The sequence below is a fragment of the Antrostomus carolinensis genome, unplaced genomic scaffold, assembly GCF_000700745.2.
Source record: "Antrostomus carolinensis isolate BGI_N321 unplaced genomic scaffold, ASM70074v2 scaffold13922, whole genome shotgun sequence".
Classification (NCBI taxonomy): Eukaryota; Metazoa; Chordata; class Aves; order Caprimulgiformes; family Caprimulgidae; genus Antrostomus; species Antrostomus carolinensis.
This window is the reverse complement of record NW_010299076.1, coordinates 31,974-52,235: the sequence shown is the minus strand read 5'-3', so window position 1 is coordinate 52,235 and position 20,262 is coordinate 31,974. Positions and strand designations below refer to the sequence as shown.

General features: G+C 37.1%; 1 protein-coding gene across 1 annotated transcript in view; it reads left to right on the top strand.

The window, feature by feature from the left end:
- The window catches only part of NCKAP5 (NCK associated protein 5), a 219,669-nt gene that overhangs the window by 168,962 nt on the left and 30,445 nt on the right, over positions 1-20,262 (top strand). The window contains exons 13-14 of the mRNA XM_029083670.1: positions 17,081-17,395; positions 19,555-19,688. Coding sequence (XP_028939503.1) covers positions 17,081-17,395; positions 19,555-19,688 — 449 coding nt within the window. The remainder of the gene's footprint in view (positions 1-17,080; positions 17,396-19,554; positions 19,689-20,262) is intronic.

Here is a 20,262-nt window from a genome sequence, read left to right as displayed (position 1 = left end):
GGACAAGCCCAAGCCTGGGAAAGTAGAGGCATGGATCTAAATGCACTTCCTGAATACTCCTAAATCAGTATCTTGCTGTGTTTTATATCACCCTCATCACGCTGTGTTTTATCTTACACTGGTATTTTTGCTGCTGTAGGTCCACATTGCTCTTTGTGGATAGCAAGCTTTCCTAGGTCTTGTTCAGATTCTTGTATAAAATTCCTTGGTAGAGGTTCTGACATTTTTCTGGTACAAAGGTTTTCATAGGAAGGTACTGATTTGTTTCAAGACTGAAACTCCATGCAACTTTCAGAAACTTTCATTTGAAACATTTCCCACATCAGCTTGCGATTTTTACTCAGAATCACACACAAGGAAGAACTTGTGAAGATTATAAATAGCTTGTTGGTATTGAAAATTACCTGAGATGCAAGAGCACCAAGTTTGGCTTTGTTTCTTATCAACTCCTAAGCTTCTGGTTGTCAGAATAATACAGGAAGGATGGCTCTGCGAATGCTATGCCTCACTGCCTGGTCAAAGAGAGCAGTTGTTCTGTTCCCTGAGCAGTTCATGGCCTGGCGGAGGCTTTTGGTCTGTTGTTTTCATGGAACAGTTTCACAGAACTGGGGGTTCTTCCAGAAGAGGAACATCTTTGAAATCTTGAAAATTTCAGTGGGCTGGAAATTCATTTCTTACTGCATTCTTCACCATCTTAAACAGTTGGTTTAAGTTCACTGTGGTTTTATAGCTGTGCTTTAATGAGTTTATTCTACTGGTGATCTAAACTGTTAGTAAATAGAGCTGAATGTATAGAAGATGTAGAAAGGCTATAATTAAGCAGGGAAGATGTTCTTTACATAATAGGAAAAACACGTGTTGCTGTAGTAGTCACTGTAAAATACCTAAATTGGTATCAGGTCTGCCCAGTTAACTAATAAACAAGATATATATAACTGAACAGTCCTGAAGGCTGGTGTCATGTAAGACAATGCTGGTTCATCACTTTCTAATAATGAGATACTCCTGGGTGTGTTAAACAAAAAACATGTAAAATGCCAGTTGCTAGGTTTTTAATTTATTGTCAGTTGTTGATCTAAACAAATTTAAGTATTTTGCTGACTCTATGGATTTGCTAAATTGAAAGAATGCAGCAATGCACAGTAATATAAAATTTCCCTTCTAGAATACCTCTATCTCAGGAACAAATGATAATGTCCACATGAAGCAGTCGTTTCTGTTGTGCTCTGTTGTACTTAAAAACATATTTAAAACATTTTAAAAAGTTTTAAAGCAAAAATATGTTATACCTGGATGTTTTTGCTGTACTGTCAGCAAGGATGCCAGATGTGGCCCTGGCAGCACAGGTGCTACCTGTGCCCCCACTTCCCACAGACAGATCTAAGAATCTAGGAGTATCACTTTCAGGCCCAGTCATCTTTAGAGCTCCTTTCTCAAGCCCTCTGCAATAAAGTAGTTGGGTTTTGAAAGAGTGATGAAGTGGGAAATGCTAAAGTACCTAATAAGAGGAAATACATTATAAAAATGTTACCTTTCCCTTCATGTGATGAGAAATTCCCCAGCTCAAGCAGGTACAGCAGGGTATCCAAATACTCCTATAAATAAAATTCTTTTATTGAATGCAGAGATGATATGCCAAGCTCCTGAACAGTATTGCTCCCATGTAAATATAAAAAAGCTTTCATTTTACAAAAAAAGAATTCTGTTTCCCCAAGGGAGTAGGAGTGTTAGTGAATGTCCTGAATTTCCCCCTTGTCACAATGGCCAAAAAATTGTAGGACAGTTACAAATGACATGTTTACATAGGCAAGTTAATAATTGGACATCTTGAGAAGAAAAAAGCATTTGTGAGAAAGTTTAATGTTTCCTATTTCAAGTACTGTTTCAAATTAGCAGCCATTCCTGGAAAAGTGTGATTAATTATAAAAAGTGCATTAATTATAATGTATTAAGAGTTTTCGTTGATAAACAGCTTCAAGGGAGAAGCCAGGAATCCACGGCACAAGCAAACAAATGCTAATTACTGAAGAATTCATTCTTTCAGACAACTTTGCATGAGAATACTGTGGTATACAGTAGCAGTCATACCAAAGACAGTTTCCTTTATTATAATATTCATCTGTTATGGCTAAAATACATATTTTAGCAAAAGTATTTTGGGGCATTCAGATCCCTACACAAATTAAAAGTTCCTGACCTTGTTTTCATTTTAGGAATATATATCTGTAATGAAGAAAAGTTAGTCATAATTAATCTTATCACTCTTTGGGGTTTATGTAAAAATTCCCTCCCCAGCCTTCCTGGAGCCCCTTCAGGTACTGGAAGGCCGCTAGAAGGTCTCCCCGGAGCCTTCTCTTCTCCAGGCTGAACAGCCCCAACTCTCTCAGCCTGTCCTCATAGGAGAGGTGCTCCAGCCCTCGGATCATCCTCGTGGCCTCCTCTGGAGTCTCTCCAGTAGGTCCATGTCCTTCTTATGTTGGTGGCCCCAGAACTGGATATTGTACTCCAGGTGGGATCTCACGAGAGTGGAACAGAGTGTAAATAATAGAGTAGAGTGGGAGAATCACCTCCCTTGAGACTTGAGTCTAATTTTTGCCAAATTTTCATTAGACGTCCAGGTCAGTTGCTCAAAATGGATTCATCCAACATTAAATGGGAACCTTGTAGATACTGCCATTTCTGTAATACAGAGAAAATGCCTGCAGATCCTTAAAAGGGTTTTGAAAAGGCTCTAGCTAGATAGAGGGTTGTGCTTGCACACTATCAAAGCAACATTAAAAGTGCATTGTAGACTTTGCTGCTTTGTGCTAGAACAAAAACACACATTGAGGTCAAGGGATTCTTTTGTAGCTCTGCTGTAGCCCAGCTCTCAATTCCATTAGAGTTCTTGATAATCATCTGCCTTATAGCAAGCTGTATCATCGTTTTTTCTACTTTCCAAGAACAGCCTTGTAGAAGGGTTTTGCAGTTTAATTTAAAGGCAATCTGGGCAGAAAAAGGAAACTCTGTCTTTTAGGCAACTTTTTTGGAGATTTGTCTTCTTTAGAGAACATTTGATTGAATCCCTTAGATGCTTAATGTTCCAGAAAGGAAGTGTTGTTGGTATTTTATATGTTGCCTTGTGTTTTAAAGTCCGCCCCTTTAAGCTTTATATCCAGCAAAGAAAAGTGATCAAACTACATTTTAAATAGAAACCAGGAATGTCCTTCACAGCAAGTTTTATAGATAAGTTGCTAGCAACTTGATAGCAATTTTTCGGATTTACTGATAGCAAATGTAGGACATATAACGTTGTAGATGATGTGATTTTGACTTGAAGTGAAATGTCAGCATTATAATTATTGTATTGAGGTATCAAAATACTAAAGGTGATAGCCTTATCTGTATATTCTGATTCAGCACCCACTAGTCATACTATGAAACTATATATATGACAATAAAAATCCACACTTCATAAGCAGACTGATCTGTGACGAGAAGGACCTGCTTTCTTTCTAGTACCCCAGGTAAATTTGTTTGTCTCTGACTCCTCTTCTCTTTCTGGTTCTTATATATGGTTTCCGCACAGATATACCCATTTACTGCAAAAATATTCTTTTCTCACCTTTCCCTTCATGTTTGTTCACCTGCATCATTTAAAATCGGTGGTCACTCTTTACTGTTTGTGTGGTACCGTAGTATTGCTCATTATCTGACTCCCCACAAATCTAGACCACACTATAGAGCCTGCCTTTCTGTTTCCATACCAATACCATTTCTAATCAACACATTGTTGCTCCAGTGTCATCTGTCTTTTTCTCTTGGTTTCTTTCTGAAGTCTAGATCTGCTGAGCACTGGAACTGAAAAAGTATATTTCAAATTTCATTTCTGAGTGTGCCATTTAATGGTCATATTCATAATGCTTAATTATAAGTTATCCAATTACCTATTCCAGAGCTTAATGAAAACAATAGCAGTTCATCTGCTTGTTTAATAAGCTAGCACCAAGCTTCCAGTAAGAGAAGAAAAAATAATGCACACCCACCTCTGCCAAACAGCAGACTTGGTTTTACCCAGCATTATGTAAACTACTAAAACTTTGGGTGTTTTTACTGGAGTACTAAGTAAACAGCTATTGAATTCATGTTTTTTTCATTCTCAGGGAATGGAAATAGATGTGAAGGAAACAAGCTTGATTAATGTGGTAAATACATTTAGTCTGACATGCATCATCCTGAAACATGTCCATTAAGCCTGACATATTTGAGCAAACACATTTACATTAAAGAACCCTCAAAACCTGGAGACAGATTAGGTGAGGTCTGTAATGAATTACTGAGATAAATGTAACAGAATAAGTGACAGAGGAAAGATGGTGAGCAAATTGATCTGCATTACTGCCTGTGCATTCAGTAAAGAGAGGTGACCCACATCACTATGGAGAGGCAAAAGGATAATCCAGAAGTTGCTTAAATGTCAGGCAAATACCTGGATGCCTCTAATGCATTTAATGAAGAACAATATTCAACTGATAAAATGTCTTTTGATTGCAAAAGAAATCGTCTCTTGTCATGAAGTTTCAATGCCTGAGAAAACAACTTATCACTGTCAGTGTTAATTCCTTTCATCAAGCCATTGATAGAAGTTGAGAAGAACCATTTAACAATCATCTTATCACTGATATAGCAGTTGAATCATTCATTTACAAACGATCAGATAAAGGAAAAATGTTTGTTTTATCTTCCCCATCACCACCCAGAAAAGCTGTTGAATACCTAGCAGTCCCACGTGTGAGGCTGCTGTCTGCAAAAGCCATCAAACAAAACTAGTTGCCACCAAAACTGTTTCCAATCTGAGTCTGTTCCTATTCTGAATCCGCATGCTCAAAAATGTTATATTTTGATCCAAGTTGTGATAAGGTATTAGAATTTTCATTAATCCCCTATATATACATAAGCAATGGTACACATATGCATGCATGTATTTGTACATAAGTAAGAGAGCCATTTTCTAAAGCCCTGTGTGCATGTGGAGCTGAGAGGTAGGTGTTAGATCTGTAGGTGCTGACTCTATTGCTATAGTCAGCGTGCTTCCTCAGCTGGAGCTTTGAAATGGGACTTCAGTGTAGCAGGCAACTTAACAACATGCTCACTTGCTATACCTAACCAGTTTGGATGTTAATCCAAAGGAGTAGGTTCCCAAGTCCTAATATGACGATGGACTAATAAATACTAAAATAAGCTGCTTGCCTCAAGCAGCATCAGCATCCAAACTTGCTCATAAAAGCAAAAACAAACGAAAATAAAAAAGCTTCAAAACCTAGTGCCATAAGGGGCCTGGAAAATATGTGAGAGACCCTCCCAACCTCCTTATCTATCACGATCTCACTGTCCTCAAAATACTTCAGACAGGAGGTATGTGTGAAAGTGCACAAAGAGAACTGAGCTTAGCTGGGTAAAAAGCAGTTACATTTGTACTTTCACTCACCTAAATGCCTCTGTCAGTTCCTCAAGATTTATGCCATTTCATGCCTCCATGTAATATCCCCAAAGTATTTCCATTTTAATGCAGTTATCAAGCACTGTTCTTCCCCTTTTGTACTTCAGAATCTTCATTTTCTGATCTTTCAGCACCATTGAAGTGACCTGTGTCTGTGGTTTACTTACTTTTCTGAACAAGAGTAGCTAAAATGAGGCATCACTGAGGGAAAATCTTGTTTAATAACCAGGAGACATTGCAAGAACAACTGAAGGTCTTGTGTGTAGAAACATATCCCTAGAAGCACATAGGTTGGAAGTCCTCCTGCTCAAGGACTTCATCAGTTGAGTTTTGAATATCTTCAAGATTATTGTTCTAAATCTGTCCATGACTAAAGCACCATTTCTTTGGGAGGCTTTACACAACATTTAGCAGTCCTGTGTTCTTATGCTGCAATATTCATGTCACTGAAGATTTGGCGTGGGCATGCTGTTGAGTGACCTTCCAGGGCATGTGGTGCAGCATTCTGCATTTACCATCCCAGGGCTTGCTCATCAGAAACAATTCACATTGGTGCATTAAGCTGATTAAATATCCTCTCCTCCTACTCAGTTGCTCTGCATCTTTTCAGTGGAATTTTATTAGCGCGTGTTTTTCGTACAGGTGAGAAGGTGAATAGGCTACTCTGCAGAATGGAGAGAGCCGTGAGACGAACAGCTCTGTGTGGGTTTGGGACACTAGAAATGGGTTAAATAGTGTCTGCTGTACAGTGTTCTTGACTCTTGTTTGGCATTTGGGTGTTTCTGCAGGATGAATTTTGCAATGATGGTCTGAAGGAGCCTATGATAACAGAGTGAAACTTTCTGTATATTTTTCTAGTTGTTACTTCTGTTCCTTGAAGGTGATAGAGAACCCTGCCAATGTGAATAATAAGAAACTAACATCCATTAGTGTCTTCTAATTTATGTCAGCTTACCTTCTTCACAGTCTGGCAAAGACAAATCATTTCTTTGTACTTTAAAAGATAGTACACATAGCACTTCCCTAATTGCCAATTCCTCTGCAGCACTGCTGCAGCCTACTGTCTAGTTTGTCTTCCTTCTTTGGAGAGAATTAATATTTTGGATCAACACTTCCTTATTAGCCACAATGATTTGCTGTTAATTTCCTTCTTTGTCATTACTTTTATTCACCCAGAAATATCAAATTTTATCACTAGAAAAGAAGAAGCGTGGCTCTTTATACATTATAAATAGGATACAGTCTAATTATTATTCAAGATACTGAGAATTTGCTGGTCTCATTCAGGCTTAAAATGTCAATTAAACAGGACGGCCAGGTTGAAGTTAATGCTGCTATGTTGATTTACACTGCCTTACAGTCTGGCCCAATCCATGTTCATTTTTATCACTCGAATTAGGCCTGTGCCTGATTATCATGCTTACTACAGGGTAGTACATGCCAGTATTCTCTATAACAGTATGAGTCCCTGTATTTGAAACTTCTGTACTTTGCATGTTCTTTGCTTGTGGCTAGGACCATCTGCAGATGTGTGTGTGGAGCTTCAGTCATGCATTTCCTATTAACTCTGATTCATATACCTGAAGTACAACTGAGCAAAGCATTTTGAATTAGTATGTGTTGAGTTATTTTAAACGTTTGTTTCAACTGCTCACATGGACTTTGTGCTCCTTTTCCACAATGGCATCTAGTGGAGTTTTTACAAAAAATACATTTTCACCTGGATTATCAAATCTATTTGAGCTGTGTTAGCATATGCCTTACCAAATTCTTACTCTGAGGATAGGATGCCTGTTCCTAATTTTGCTGTTGTCTTTGCCATTTTTCCTGAGTTTCAGGAGTTTTGATTCATGTCTTCAGTCAGAGACCTGAATTGTTGATATTTGGTTATACAATTAGCCATATAGCATATCATAGAAGAACAAGCTCTTAAAAAAAAAATCACTATAATAGATAAATAATACCTGTATAATTAGTGCATTGTTTTAGTGCAATACTAGATGAACTTGAGAATTTCTTAGTGTTTGGACTATCCACTGCGAGGAAAAGAAAAAGAAATCAACAAATATATTTATAATGAATAATTTCTCTGCTTCCTATCTTTAACATGCAAAGAGATCCAGTACATTGTTTCAAAGTGGTCATTCTAATGATGTTTTTGAAACACCATGTAATATTGCATACAATTTTTTTTTTATTTTTATTTTTATTTTTTCAAAAAATTGACTTCCTGAAAAAAAATCTCTGTTCATTCTTCTGGCTTTAAATCGTGATGGTTTCTTACCACCTCCTGCTGCCATGCAGTTTGTTTCACAGTGATTCAGCTGGTTTGGAAGAGCTGAACTTGAGTGCTGAAATGGAAAGATTATAGTTCACCTAAAAGTTACTCTAAGCTCTCTGTGCTCACTCTGTTATTGAGTTTTCACTTCATTAATTAAGAAAGAAAATCAGTCTGTTGCAGGTGCACATGTATATTTGTAACTGTTTATTAGTAATACCCTTAAGTAAAGCCATCTGCAGGACAGACCTAAAAATAAATTATTTAAAGCTTCATTTAATATTCATGTGGCTTTAATTTCAGTCTTTTTTTGTACTAATAAAAAGCAGTGGTGTTACTAAAATAAATATAGTGTGTTCTCCTGTGCATTTGCAAAACCCAGAGCTTCCTATGCACTTATTAATTGGTCTGTGTTTACCAGAGACAGCATTTATGCTTAAAGCACTATCACTAGTCCTATCTGTTGGGAAAAGAAAATTTAAAAAAGTGTCTCAGTGTGACTGAAACCAAACTCCCAATTTATAAGAGAGTTGCTTAAGAGCAGGTCAGTCAGTGGTTGCATCCCGTTATCCTTAAATGCTTCAGATGCACTAGTCAGTGAACAGAAACCCTCAATGGGACAGCCGGATACCAGCAGCAAAGGCTCCCTTGGGCACTGTGTGCAGCCCGTGTATCTGGGATGCTAAATGTGTCCTCTTCTCTTTTGTAACTGTGTTCTAACCGTTATTCCCAAAGTAAGGTTAAACCAGCTACCTCTAATGATATTAGCAAAAATAACAGCCTTAATGCTTCTTGCGAGTATTTTGCAGCTTGCTATTAATTCCTGAACAGCCTCCAAAAACGCTGGAGTAAAGGTATTTCTACACAAGCATTATTCATTCAAGTGATTGCAGGTTGGTTATGTACTGGGTGCCAAACTCCTGGGTTCTTTATCTTCACGATATCCCTGTATAATGGGGAGGTGTGGTTACCTCTGTGTTTTAATACGAAGAACTGAGGCATGAAGAGAGAAAGAGATAGGCCTGTGGTAACATGGAAAAGGCATGGCTGGGGCAGCCCTTAGCTAGCACCTGGGTAATTAATAAACCGTCATTTCTTGGGCTTTGCTACTTATAGGTGCCATTTCTGAGAGCTGGGATATGCCTTTTCTGTTAGAGAACAGCAAATGAAGGGAAGCATCCGTCCATGCCTTGAATGTAAGGTGTTCCTTCGTGTGCAGTTTTTACATCCTAACCTTTACATTTCAGGACACTAAGGGAAACAGAAGGCTATTCCTTCTCAGTGAAAAAGCCTGGAAAAGACACATTTCTGTATTGTGGCAGATGTGTTGCTTAGCTTGGATTCACACCTTGCATCAGGTGTGAGGACTTTGCTTTCTTCTTAGCTGTTGCTCATCCAAAAGGACTTCTTAAATATAGTTGCAAATCTGTAAGGCAGGTTGGCAAGTGTAGAGGTAAGACCAAAAGGGGACATGCAGCCAAAAATGCAGAGGGATAGCTCCTCAAAGTATTTCTAGGCTGCCCTCAGACAGACAGGCTGCAGTTGGACTGCATCTAATTTTTACAGAGAGCTTAAAGTCTTCACATGGATTGTAAGTCTCAATATTTCTTTTCTATGAGGACTAAAAATTGTATCTATTTCTAATATCCTGCCTCCTGAGAACACAGAGTACATTTATAGAAAGAGAGTATAACAGCATACTGCAGAGAGATCATTCCAGACATCATTGGTTGTGGGAATTCCCTAGCTAGAAGGTACATGTAGGCCTTTGTATTTAATAGACACTGAAAGATATGGTGTAGAAAATTCCAATAATTATCCAAGTTATTTTTCTAGCTCATTTAAAGTTTTTTTCTCTGTACCAACCCTGTTCCAAGTAGCTTGCCACCATTCTTTCCAAGTATGCAAGGAAGGGATCTAAATGCCTGGAGGAGGATGGGAAGCACTCATTGCGAACAAAAAAACAAAAACAAACAAAAAAGAAAGAAAGAAAAGTCTACAGATAACTGCCAAATTGGAATACAAGATTATTAGTACTCACTAATAACTAAAACTAATCTTTTGACTTACTAGTAGAATTGTGGGACTGGAATTAAAATGAGGCAGCAATTATCTCTTTCAACTCAGAAAATACATTTCAAAGATGGAATTATGGTCATGGAAAACTGTGAAGACAACTGTCAAACTATTGGACAAATGACATATTGAAGCTGGTGGGCTTTGCAAAAAAACCCAACAGCTTAACTAGGAAGAAGCAATAGAAAGACACTGAATAAGTTGGTAAAGTCTGTATTTATTGTTTGTTATTATTATTATTATTATAAATAAGCATAAATTGTAATCCCAGATTCAAGCAGCCATGAATGACGTTCACTTGTAGATCCATCATTTCAAATACACTGCACAGTCCTCCTCCCACTTACCCTTCCTTAGGATACATTAGAAATAATTCCATTTCACCAATGCAGCACCCATGGGAGTATCAGGGCTGTGAAAACTTGTGTCTTTTCTAGTTTTACCTAGGATAGCCTTTGGGGTTTTTTAGTTTTTCATAGTAGTTATACTTCAGATCTAGACAAAAAACAGTAATGCATTCATCTTTGACTAACTGGATCAAATTATGGTGTAAACCCAGAAGGAATAATCTACTTAAAATTGACATTGATTTGGCAGAAATACATTCATTTTTTTGTGGTTCCTTTAGCATTGCAGATGAAGAGAAGGATGTGCAAATAAAGAGATCTGTTTTGCCATCTGTAGTTTAAGTTCTTCCTGCCAATGCCACATGTAGCTTAAAGATGTTTATTAACTGATAAAGCAATTTTGCAGAGACCTATTTACATTTGAAATATTATTCTGGAAAAAATAAAAAGTATGATTAATAATTTGACATGTTTCAAAATACTAGAAAAATTATACTCCCTGTATGTTTCAGAAGAAAACATCTCCGATTCCCTCTGTCAGCTTAGTAGAAAGTCTTGAACTTTCTACTGCAAATAAAGGTAATTTGTTACAATTTGTGTATTCTGTTACTGATGGGAATTATGCACTTTCATTTTTGGTGTCCTACATACTTCTTGCAGAAAGCCCATCCAATCTTACATATCTCTCAAAACCTTCTTTCAAGGCTTAAGTGAGTCTGTACTTCTGGAAACAGCTTGCTGGAAATTTCCCACTGAAACTGTTCTTGATACAGAGCTATTTTTGACTGATTTTTTTTTTTCCTGGAAATGTCTGCTTTCTGTGGAAAATTCTGGTGGTTACTGAAAGGTTTCAACTGAAATTTGTGTCAATCATGAGCAGTTTTATGGGCCAAAACCTGAAAATTTATGTGAGGAAGATCTCAAACCAGCTGTAGTGGTGAGCATAGGAGAGAATTCCACACTTTTCATGAGGTGGGATGCTGCTTTGAAAGAATGCTACTAGCATTATACATAGAAAGCCTGATTTAAGTAGAACTCCCTGTGATCTTTTTGACCTAAAATACAGTTGTCCTCTTTGTTGCTGTTTATTTTTAATGTTAAGATAGATTAGCCATCTAAGTTAAGTAGCAATCACACTTCTGTAACTTGGCCATCTCCAAACAGAAGCTGTTAGTTTGTGTCAGTCATTTGAAATAGAGAAAATGTCTATTTGCAGTAATTGCATCTGGTATCCATCAGTGTGTTTCATTAGTAACATCGTGGTTCTGCCTGACAGGGAATGGCTGAGGTTATTGAGTTGCTTCTGGAAATCCTGACCCCCTCGAGCAGCACTGAGAGGCAGCTGCCTTCCATCAGTCATGGCACAAGTTGGTAGAGAGGCAAAACTTTACTTGCAACACGTTAGAGCTTATAATTACTTCCTCTCAGGACCTGTAAGTTCTTTCCTGTATGCCCACATCCAGAAATGTCAACTCTTATTATGTTTAATTCAAAGTAGGTGAATTGCCTGGCCATTTTGAATGACATTATATATACGTATATACATAATAATATACATATTATATATATGTAAGACAATATACCTGCTGTATTATTTTAGCTCTGTGGGTAAAACTTTGGATCTTGTGGTTTCTGTAAAGATTTTTATGGATGATTTAAGCATCATAATGAAACTCACATATTGCTTTAATTAGATGGTCAGAATAACCACAGGTGAATATATAGACTTCTTAAAAGTGTAACAGTCCCTGTGTAAAAGAAAGACTGGTATGTGATTTGTGAACAGAGTAAGCACCTGTGAAACTCTTTTTAAGATACAACGTAAAAAGACTTTATTAGAATGTGAATCTTTACTTGAGGAAACATTTTGAAACACTCTCCAGTTTCTCAGTTAAAGGTTTATTTACAATAACATGTGGCATTATATCCCCCTTAGTAAAAGTATCTTTTCACGTTCGTGAAGAAATAAGTAGCTATGTTATATGAAATCAATGAAATCTCTTGCATGTGTGCTAGGATTCAACATAGGTTTACAAAAGTTCGACATTAGAAAGACTAACATGTACCTAATCTAAAAGTGGGACAGATTTTACTCCATTGCTTTTTTTGAGTAATACCCTATTTTGCAACCATCAGTGTAGAATTTAGCCTGAGGGAGGCTGGACTCACATTTCTTGTTTTGTGCTGGAAGCAATTTCCTTCATAGTAGCTGTTCTATGTTTTCTTTAATTTTTTGCCCAAAATTGATTTTCCTTTCGCATGTGTTGTATAAAAAGAGTAACAGAGAAGGGTGCTATATAACAACATGAAACAGTGTGGTACTAGGTCAGACTGAGAGCTCCTCTCACACACAGAGTGGCTGATACCGGTGTTTCCAAAGGATCACAGAAACAATGTCAGCAATCAGCTTCCCTGGGTATTCTCTCCCATCTCCAGTGATTTGTGGCAAGGGTAGTTTCTGGGCTAGAGGTGGTGTGTTTGTGGTATCTTTGTGGAAATGTTTCAGAAGAAATTAAAAAAGCTGAAAAATAATTAGGTTTAATGATCTTTTCCTGGTGTTTAAGTTGCATTTCTAAGTGGGCTCAGGAGAATGCCCTACAAGTCTGTAATGAATTCTAGGTTGTCAGTTCTTGTCAGTGGGCTGTGTTTAATTCTAACTCTTTAATTTTTGCATTTCAGAGAAAGATGTAAAAAAACCCACAGAATGAGGCTGCTATTGTAATTTTCTCCAGCAATGATCTCATTTTTAGAATTCCTGATACCTACCAGTCTGAATGTCCCTTTTCTATTCTCCCCTTGTCCATGCTGTCAGAATGGTGCACAGTTTTCAAAGATCTTCTTTATTGCATCTAATTTGGGTACCAGCTCCATGTTGAAGAGGTCTCAGTGGTCTACTGATACCAGAAAACCCTTGTAAAACACCAGTGATGTTGGAATATGCCAAAGCTTGTACAACTGTACAAGTTACCACAGTGTCTAGCTAATGTAGGACATGAACTGCATGATCACCTTACTTCTGAAAATATTAAACCTGAAAGTTATTGAGGAGTAGGGAGTTCAACAAACTTTCAGAAAACTTTCTATGCAGTGTTAACTCCTTTTGCTTAGTGGCTGAGAAGCTTCTCAACATTAAAGGTCTTCCTCAGATTGGACACAAAGCTCTCTTACCATCAAAAGATTCCCATGCAGTAAGGAGTTTCTTGATCTCCAAGAAATTTCTCTAAATGTTTCCTTATTTCTGTTTTCAGTTTTAAGAAATGTTCCTCTAAAGTAGGACTTCCAGGGACTTTGCTTACTGCCCAGACTCAAATCCACCTGGTGGGAAGGAGGGAGGGAAGAAGCTATTTTAATATTTCAGACTTTTGATTCTAGTCTGATTGTTCAGTGAAATGGCAGATGGTGAGCCTGTCTGTGTCCACTATAAAAAATAATACCATTGTGTGAGCTTTCTTTCCTGGCAGGGGAAGAGGCAAAAAAAACCCAGAATCAGGCAAGGAATTTGGCTTGTATGCCAGGAAAAATTTGCAAGCAAAAGCAATTAAGTTCATGTATAACTCTGTTTTCAGACTTTAATTTTTTGCAGAATCATTTTTCATCTAGTGAGTAGTACTGTCGCAGCACCAGAGATTGAACTTTTACATATTTTCATTATGTAGTCTTGTGCAGCTCTCGCTGATAGCAGTCATTTGAAGTGTCAGTGCAACTGATGAAATCAGATGGGCAATGAACAGTTTGGTTTGAAAGCTTTCCCTGAGATGTAGAACGTATTGTTGATTTTGCAGTTGCTTTATAAATGTTTAAAAACAATGCGAGATAATGTATATTCATTCATTCAGTAATACAAATTATTCTGAGAGATACCTTTTTTTTTTAATAATACAGCTTTAGGGGCAAATTAGTTACTTTTATTAGTGAAAAATTAACATCCATGAAGAATTTTGTGGTGTACTCTCTGGATTTAGGACTAGGTTTTCGAGGATTGCTCAACATAGTTGAGTCGCAGGATTTTTCAAAAATATGTGTTTTAGTGCCACAGTGGGAGCTGCTGAGCTTTGAGCACTTTGAGAGCCAGGCCCTTTTGTACTTGTTCAGAACTAAAAATTAGTGAGCTGTTTTAAAAATCTGCTTTCCGCATGATGTATTTCGTTTGTCATGGATAACGTCTCTATGAAGAATGACTATAATAAATTAAAACTGTTTTCCCTTTTAATTAAATGTGGCACTGCTGGTGTGTTCCTCCATCACTCTCCCAATTATTTTGGGAATAGCAAGAGACTGTATTTTCTTGGAAGTATGGCCCTCAGTATTCATTTCTCTTGATTTTTTGCCATTGCTTTCATAGTCCATTCCTAGACATACACAGGGTAACAGTGGGCAAGACAAACTCTTAGGTCATTTTAAGAAACGTGACCTTAGAAAATAAAATACGGTTCATCTTCCAGTTTGCCCTGAGCAGAGGACTTAGCTTTGCTGTTTGGTATACATTTTGAGCCTACTTATTTTCTTGTAATAATTAGGAGGGACAGACTTTTTAGTTTCTTAGAGAGCGCTCGAAAAAGAAACAACGCTGCAAAATCAGAGTCCCTGTGGATTGCAAAATCAGGTCCAGCATTAACTGTACAGACAGTAGAGGGGAGACTTCAGATTTTTGTTTTAGGATGTTATTTTCTGTGATGCTTCCATGTTTACTCCATGTCTCTGCTGAAGAGCTTTGCCAGCATAATCACTGTTGCACAAATGTTTTTCTTCTGGTCAAGAGGAAACTAATGGAAGTCCTTTCTTATTCTATGTTTTCCTTTATTTACTATCTCTGTTACTGATATTCATTAGCTGAAGCATTGCCTGTCCATGAGCTAATGCATTGTCATTGTCTTAAGCTTGATTATCTACAGAGTAAATGGCAAGGACACACACCTCGCATTTTAACTTACTTTTCTACACTCTGTTATATCCTGAGAGGAACAGTTCACCCACTTCCAGCTAGGTATTTCACTATTCAAAAACAAACCAAGAAATATCTTAGGGGAAGGATGACTAGAGTAAGAGGATTCAGTGGCTGGGATACCTCCCTTTGACACAGCAGAACCAAATATAATTCTCTTCTTTTTCACATTTCCGTGATAACCTTCAGTAACTTCTAAAATCATTATGGCACATTAGCTCCAAAAGGTGATGGAAAACAGTTGCCAGCTAGGCATGGCTTCCACACCTTATCTCCTTTTACCTATGGAAATAATTAATCGGGACGCAGTACTTGTGTGAGAGGAATCAGAGTCACTTGTTGCCCTTTTAAAAGATAGTGTGTAGTTTGTTTTGCTGTTGCAGCTCAGCTCGACCCTGTAAGGTTAATGTGCTCAGTGTGACTTTCAATCTTTCTTTGATCCTGAGTAACAAGGGTAAGGTAATGAGGACCATGTACATATAGACTGCTCCCCTTTTGACAAGAACCAGGAAACATTTAGTTTATCTGTAAGTAATTTTTTACTTGCTATCAAATAAGACCCATTAATATATTAACAGAAAATGACCGTGTTAATGTTCCTATTTCAAAAACAAACAAACAAAGCCTGTAGAGGAGAAATATTTCTGAATTTCTGAGAGTATTAGAGGCACTGCAGAGGAAAAAATAATGAAAATGACTTGACAGAGGAGTGCTAACTACAACAGACTTAAATAACAAATGGGGATATCATAAAAAAAAAATCAATACTCAGGAACACAGAAAATAGAGACAGAAAAGATATATTGAGTCATATTCTGCATCTCCAGCTAGAGTACAGTTGTTCACTGCAGTATATCTTTTATCCAGTGCAGCCTTAAATTGTTCAAAGCAAAGGAAATTCTTCTACTTCCTTTGGGAGCGTCTGCCACAGACTGAAGATCTCACTGTCAAGGGATGTTTCCAGACATTTAACCTAAATTATGTTCATTTTCCAACCGTTAGTGCTGAAGTTCCCTCCTTGGTGTTTATACCTCTCAGAAGGACTGTGCCATCGTAGTCCCTTTGATATTGTTTGCTCATTGTTAAAACAAAGCGCAAATCTCTGGAAATCGATGGAAAATGACAGGGCAGGGTGGTGCTGTTACATCCTAGCTGCTAGAATAGCAACTGCACGTATCTGCACTTACATCTGTCTCTGTTCCTTGGTTGGTAGAGCACCTTTCCAGTAGGATGAATTAGCTGGAGGGCTGTGTGTGACCATACTGCTTCCAAACCAAGTACTTAAGGCACCCCTGTCTGGCATTGTGTTGGAACATGTACACTTACCCAAGATAGGACATGCAGAACCAGAGTGTAAGAAGGTTGACAAAGGCATGACTGTTGGTAACCAAGGTTTTCAGGATGCTCTGAGAGGTGGCTGTCTCTAGGAAATTGTGTAGATCTTAATTTTGTGTAAGAATAAATGATAAGTTTTGATTAACAGCTTCTTGTAAGAGAAACAATGAAGAAAGTAAAGGTACGGAGAGACCAAGCTTTTGTGGAATGTGGGTTTATGTAGGAAGAAATTCATTACGCTACTCAATCCCTCACATTGGTACTCTCCAGACTTTCTGTGGGCCTTCCACAAAATCATTTAAAAATTCCAGCTTTTTCTAGGACATGCCTTTCTTTTTCATTATCACATCGTAACTGAAGCAGGCTAATTTCAATGTTTTGGCATCTGCTAGCTAGTTTAATTGCACCTCAAAATAGTATTTTGTTGTATTCAGTTAGATAGATGTATTGTGTCAAAAGCATACAAACAACAGGTAACAGCATACTCACAAAATGCAAAATGTTTTTCTTTCCTTGAAACCTTCCCTTGAAGATACCCTTTTTCCTCGTAGACCCTTTCACTGTCTTTAAATGCCAGCAACACCTTTAGCTCCACCCCATCACACAATTTTCCTGTGTCTTAGAGTCTTGCTGCCAGATGAGGACACTGGACAGCGGGATTGGAACCTTCCCCCTCCCCGACTCAGGGAACAGATCTGCAGGACGACACATTTCTAAGCAAGAATCAACCTTGGAAACAGAAGACTTTTTACCATCTGAGGAAGTTCTTCTCTCAGCTCCTTCAGTAAAAGCCAAAACTCTTGAGCGAGAAGTGCCTTCAACAGCTAAGAGCCAGGAGTCTGCGGAAAGCATAATTAGTCACTCAACATCTGATCCGGCCATGACTGCCAAAGGTATACGACCTTTTCAAAGTCGCCTTCCAAAACCAGCTTCCTCAGGTAAAATGTCAATTACACTGAAAATCACATTATTTCTGCCCTGACATCTGTTTCGATTAGCAGAAGTCCTATAATAGTGACAATTGATAACAGAAATGTTAAATGCAGAGCAGAAGATGTTCTTTTTATGAATGCATAAGGTTAACAAGTTTGTGACCTGAGCTGTATGGAAATTTTGTTACACATAATGCTTATCTGAGGAAGAAAAATATGTTAAGTACTTAAATCCTTTTCTCAAGAAACAGTACTTGAAAAAGAAACATATGCCTGCCTTGGATTTTGACTTGAATAAGAATGCAGATGTTCGGCAATATTCAGGATCAGACTTTGTGGCAAAGCACAAAGCATAACCGTGTTGTGACACAGAAAAGATATATTCATAAAGACTTGCTTTTGAAATAAGATTTGGACTAAAGACTCATTTGGCCTCAATGCATAAATTCTGTCCCAATGAATATGTGGCCTTGAACTCAAACAAGACTCTCATTACTTTACTGCATTATACAAGTGCATTTCTATATATGAACATGAAATACCTTCCTTCCGCTTCCGAACTACACGTGTGTTTAAACTGACAAAGGAATAAAGATTGCTTTTGCAATCCAGCAAAGCGCTGACAGATAAATTTGTAGTAAATAGTTCCATTGAACTCTGCAATTTTTTATAAATGCACACTGACCATATATATACATTTTTAAGCGTTTTGAGTGATTAATATGTATATCAATAACATTAGAAATCATTACTTATAGCATTTATAACGGAATTTTTCATAGTCAGCATGATAGATATGGTACAGAAACACAGTAAAAGTAATTGATTTAATGGAGAAGAGTATTGTTTTGTTGTGACCAAATGGAACGTCATGTATTTATTGCGGTTATGGTTGTTAGTGCTTTGGCAGTGTCAGTATTTATTGCTCCTATAACTTGCACAAATCTGTATCACTCTATAAGAGAGATTCCGTGTAATTAGCATGTGAGGTTAAATATCAAGTTTAAGCTTAGTTTAAGGCCATCAAATATGTGTTCTGCTAATGAGCTGATGTATATTGAGCCTAAGAGGAAAGAAGCCTCTTTTATATGTTCATAAGTTGCATAACAGAAGAATTCTAATTAAACATCTTAGAACTTAGTTGATTTAACAATATTCCCAGTGCAGTATTGTAATAGTATAATAGACTGCAAACACACATTGTCTGCTTCATTACAGACTCCCCTGCTCATTCCAGATCAAAGCTAAATAAAAGATATTTTAATACTTAGTATTTTTTTAAATAAATGTACTCTTAATTAATGATACAGCTAAGAAGGACTCAGAAGAGAAATCTTAGTTATAGATGATATGCTACATGCTTGAATAGCCACATGTGTGACCTCAATTCAGCAGTGTGCTATAGAGTCCATGATTAAACACTGTCATTATAACAAATTGAACAGAAACTGCAAGCATTGAATTGCTTCATAAGAAGTCAGTAGCAGTAAGATTGTTCTGATCTTAATGCTAATATTCACTACACCAACCTTGTAAGGTTTGTATCTTAATTAAATTGTCATGAAGAGATGTTAAAAAAAAGTAGTATATATCAGATGGTGAGGTCAATTCACTCTTTACTAGAATATTTTCATTTGATTCTTCTCTCCCTCACTTTCTCATCCAAATTACAATTATCACTTTATTTCATATGCACCATATATCTTCTTTGATGTTCTGATTTTTCATAGTACAAATATAGCAAATAAAAAGGCTAGCTGATTGAGAATTTCTGCTAGAAAGGTACTTCTAATTATATTTATGTTAACAGACTGTTCTCTCTCTGAGAACATAAAATAGCAAAGCAGATCTTACAATGCCGAGAAGTAGTTATTGAATGTTGTTTCTTATGCGAAAGAGCATATATTTTAAAACTATTAGAGGGATTTAAATCCGTGCCTTCCTCTTCTCTTGTTAACTGCAGAAGGCTTTGGATCAAATTCTGCCACTGTAGTTGTCAGAATTATTCCAGTTAGTTAGTAGATTGTTCCTTTGAGTAGTAAGATATTATTTGACATAATGGAAGTATCATGACTTGCCCCCAGTTTTTACTGAATTATAATTGAAATGCTGTCATGAAGCTGCTGATGAGACCTACAATTTAAATAATGTCTCTCCTAATTCAGGAATAATTAACCTTGCAAAACAAAGTGAACAAGTACCGAGTTCTGTGACCTCTGCCTCATTAGAGCATACTGAAGAAACTGTGGAAAATAGAAAAGTTCTTCCAGAGTGGACCAAGAAAACTGCTAAAACAAAGGTATAAATTAAGAAGTGTCATCTATTAAATGAGATAGGTATTGTGGTGTAAAGAATCAGAAATGGTGAATGTTTTTAATATAGTGGGAAGAGTAACTAGCAATCTAACACCTACATTTAGTTTCTTGCCCTTCATTTGCAATCTCATTTTTTATTAATAATAATAATGGAGCATCCAAAGGTGCTTTGTCTTCATGGTTTACAAACCTGTATTAATTAAAATACTTACAGGCATTTTATAGACAAGGAAATTGAGACCTTTTACCCTGTTTTTCTCTTCAAGAAACTTGATCTTGTTTGTTTGCTTTCCATGAGATTCAGATCTTTTTTTTTTTCCCCAGGCCTAGGTTTCCTTGTCTGTATGGCTGTGTAGTATGAAAGTTTGAGCAGATGTGATATGAAAGTATTGTGAAAGGGAAGATATTCTTCTTATGTTTCTGTCTGGTTTTGGTTAATCCCTGCAATGATCTGTCTGTCCTTCAATGTTTTCATGAAAACTGCAGAAAGAACGAACAGGCAAGTGCCTATACCTGTGTAAAAGCTACTGCTGATATGGTTGTCAAGTTAGTTGTATT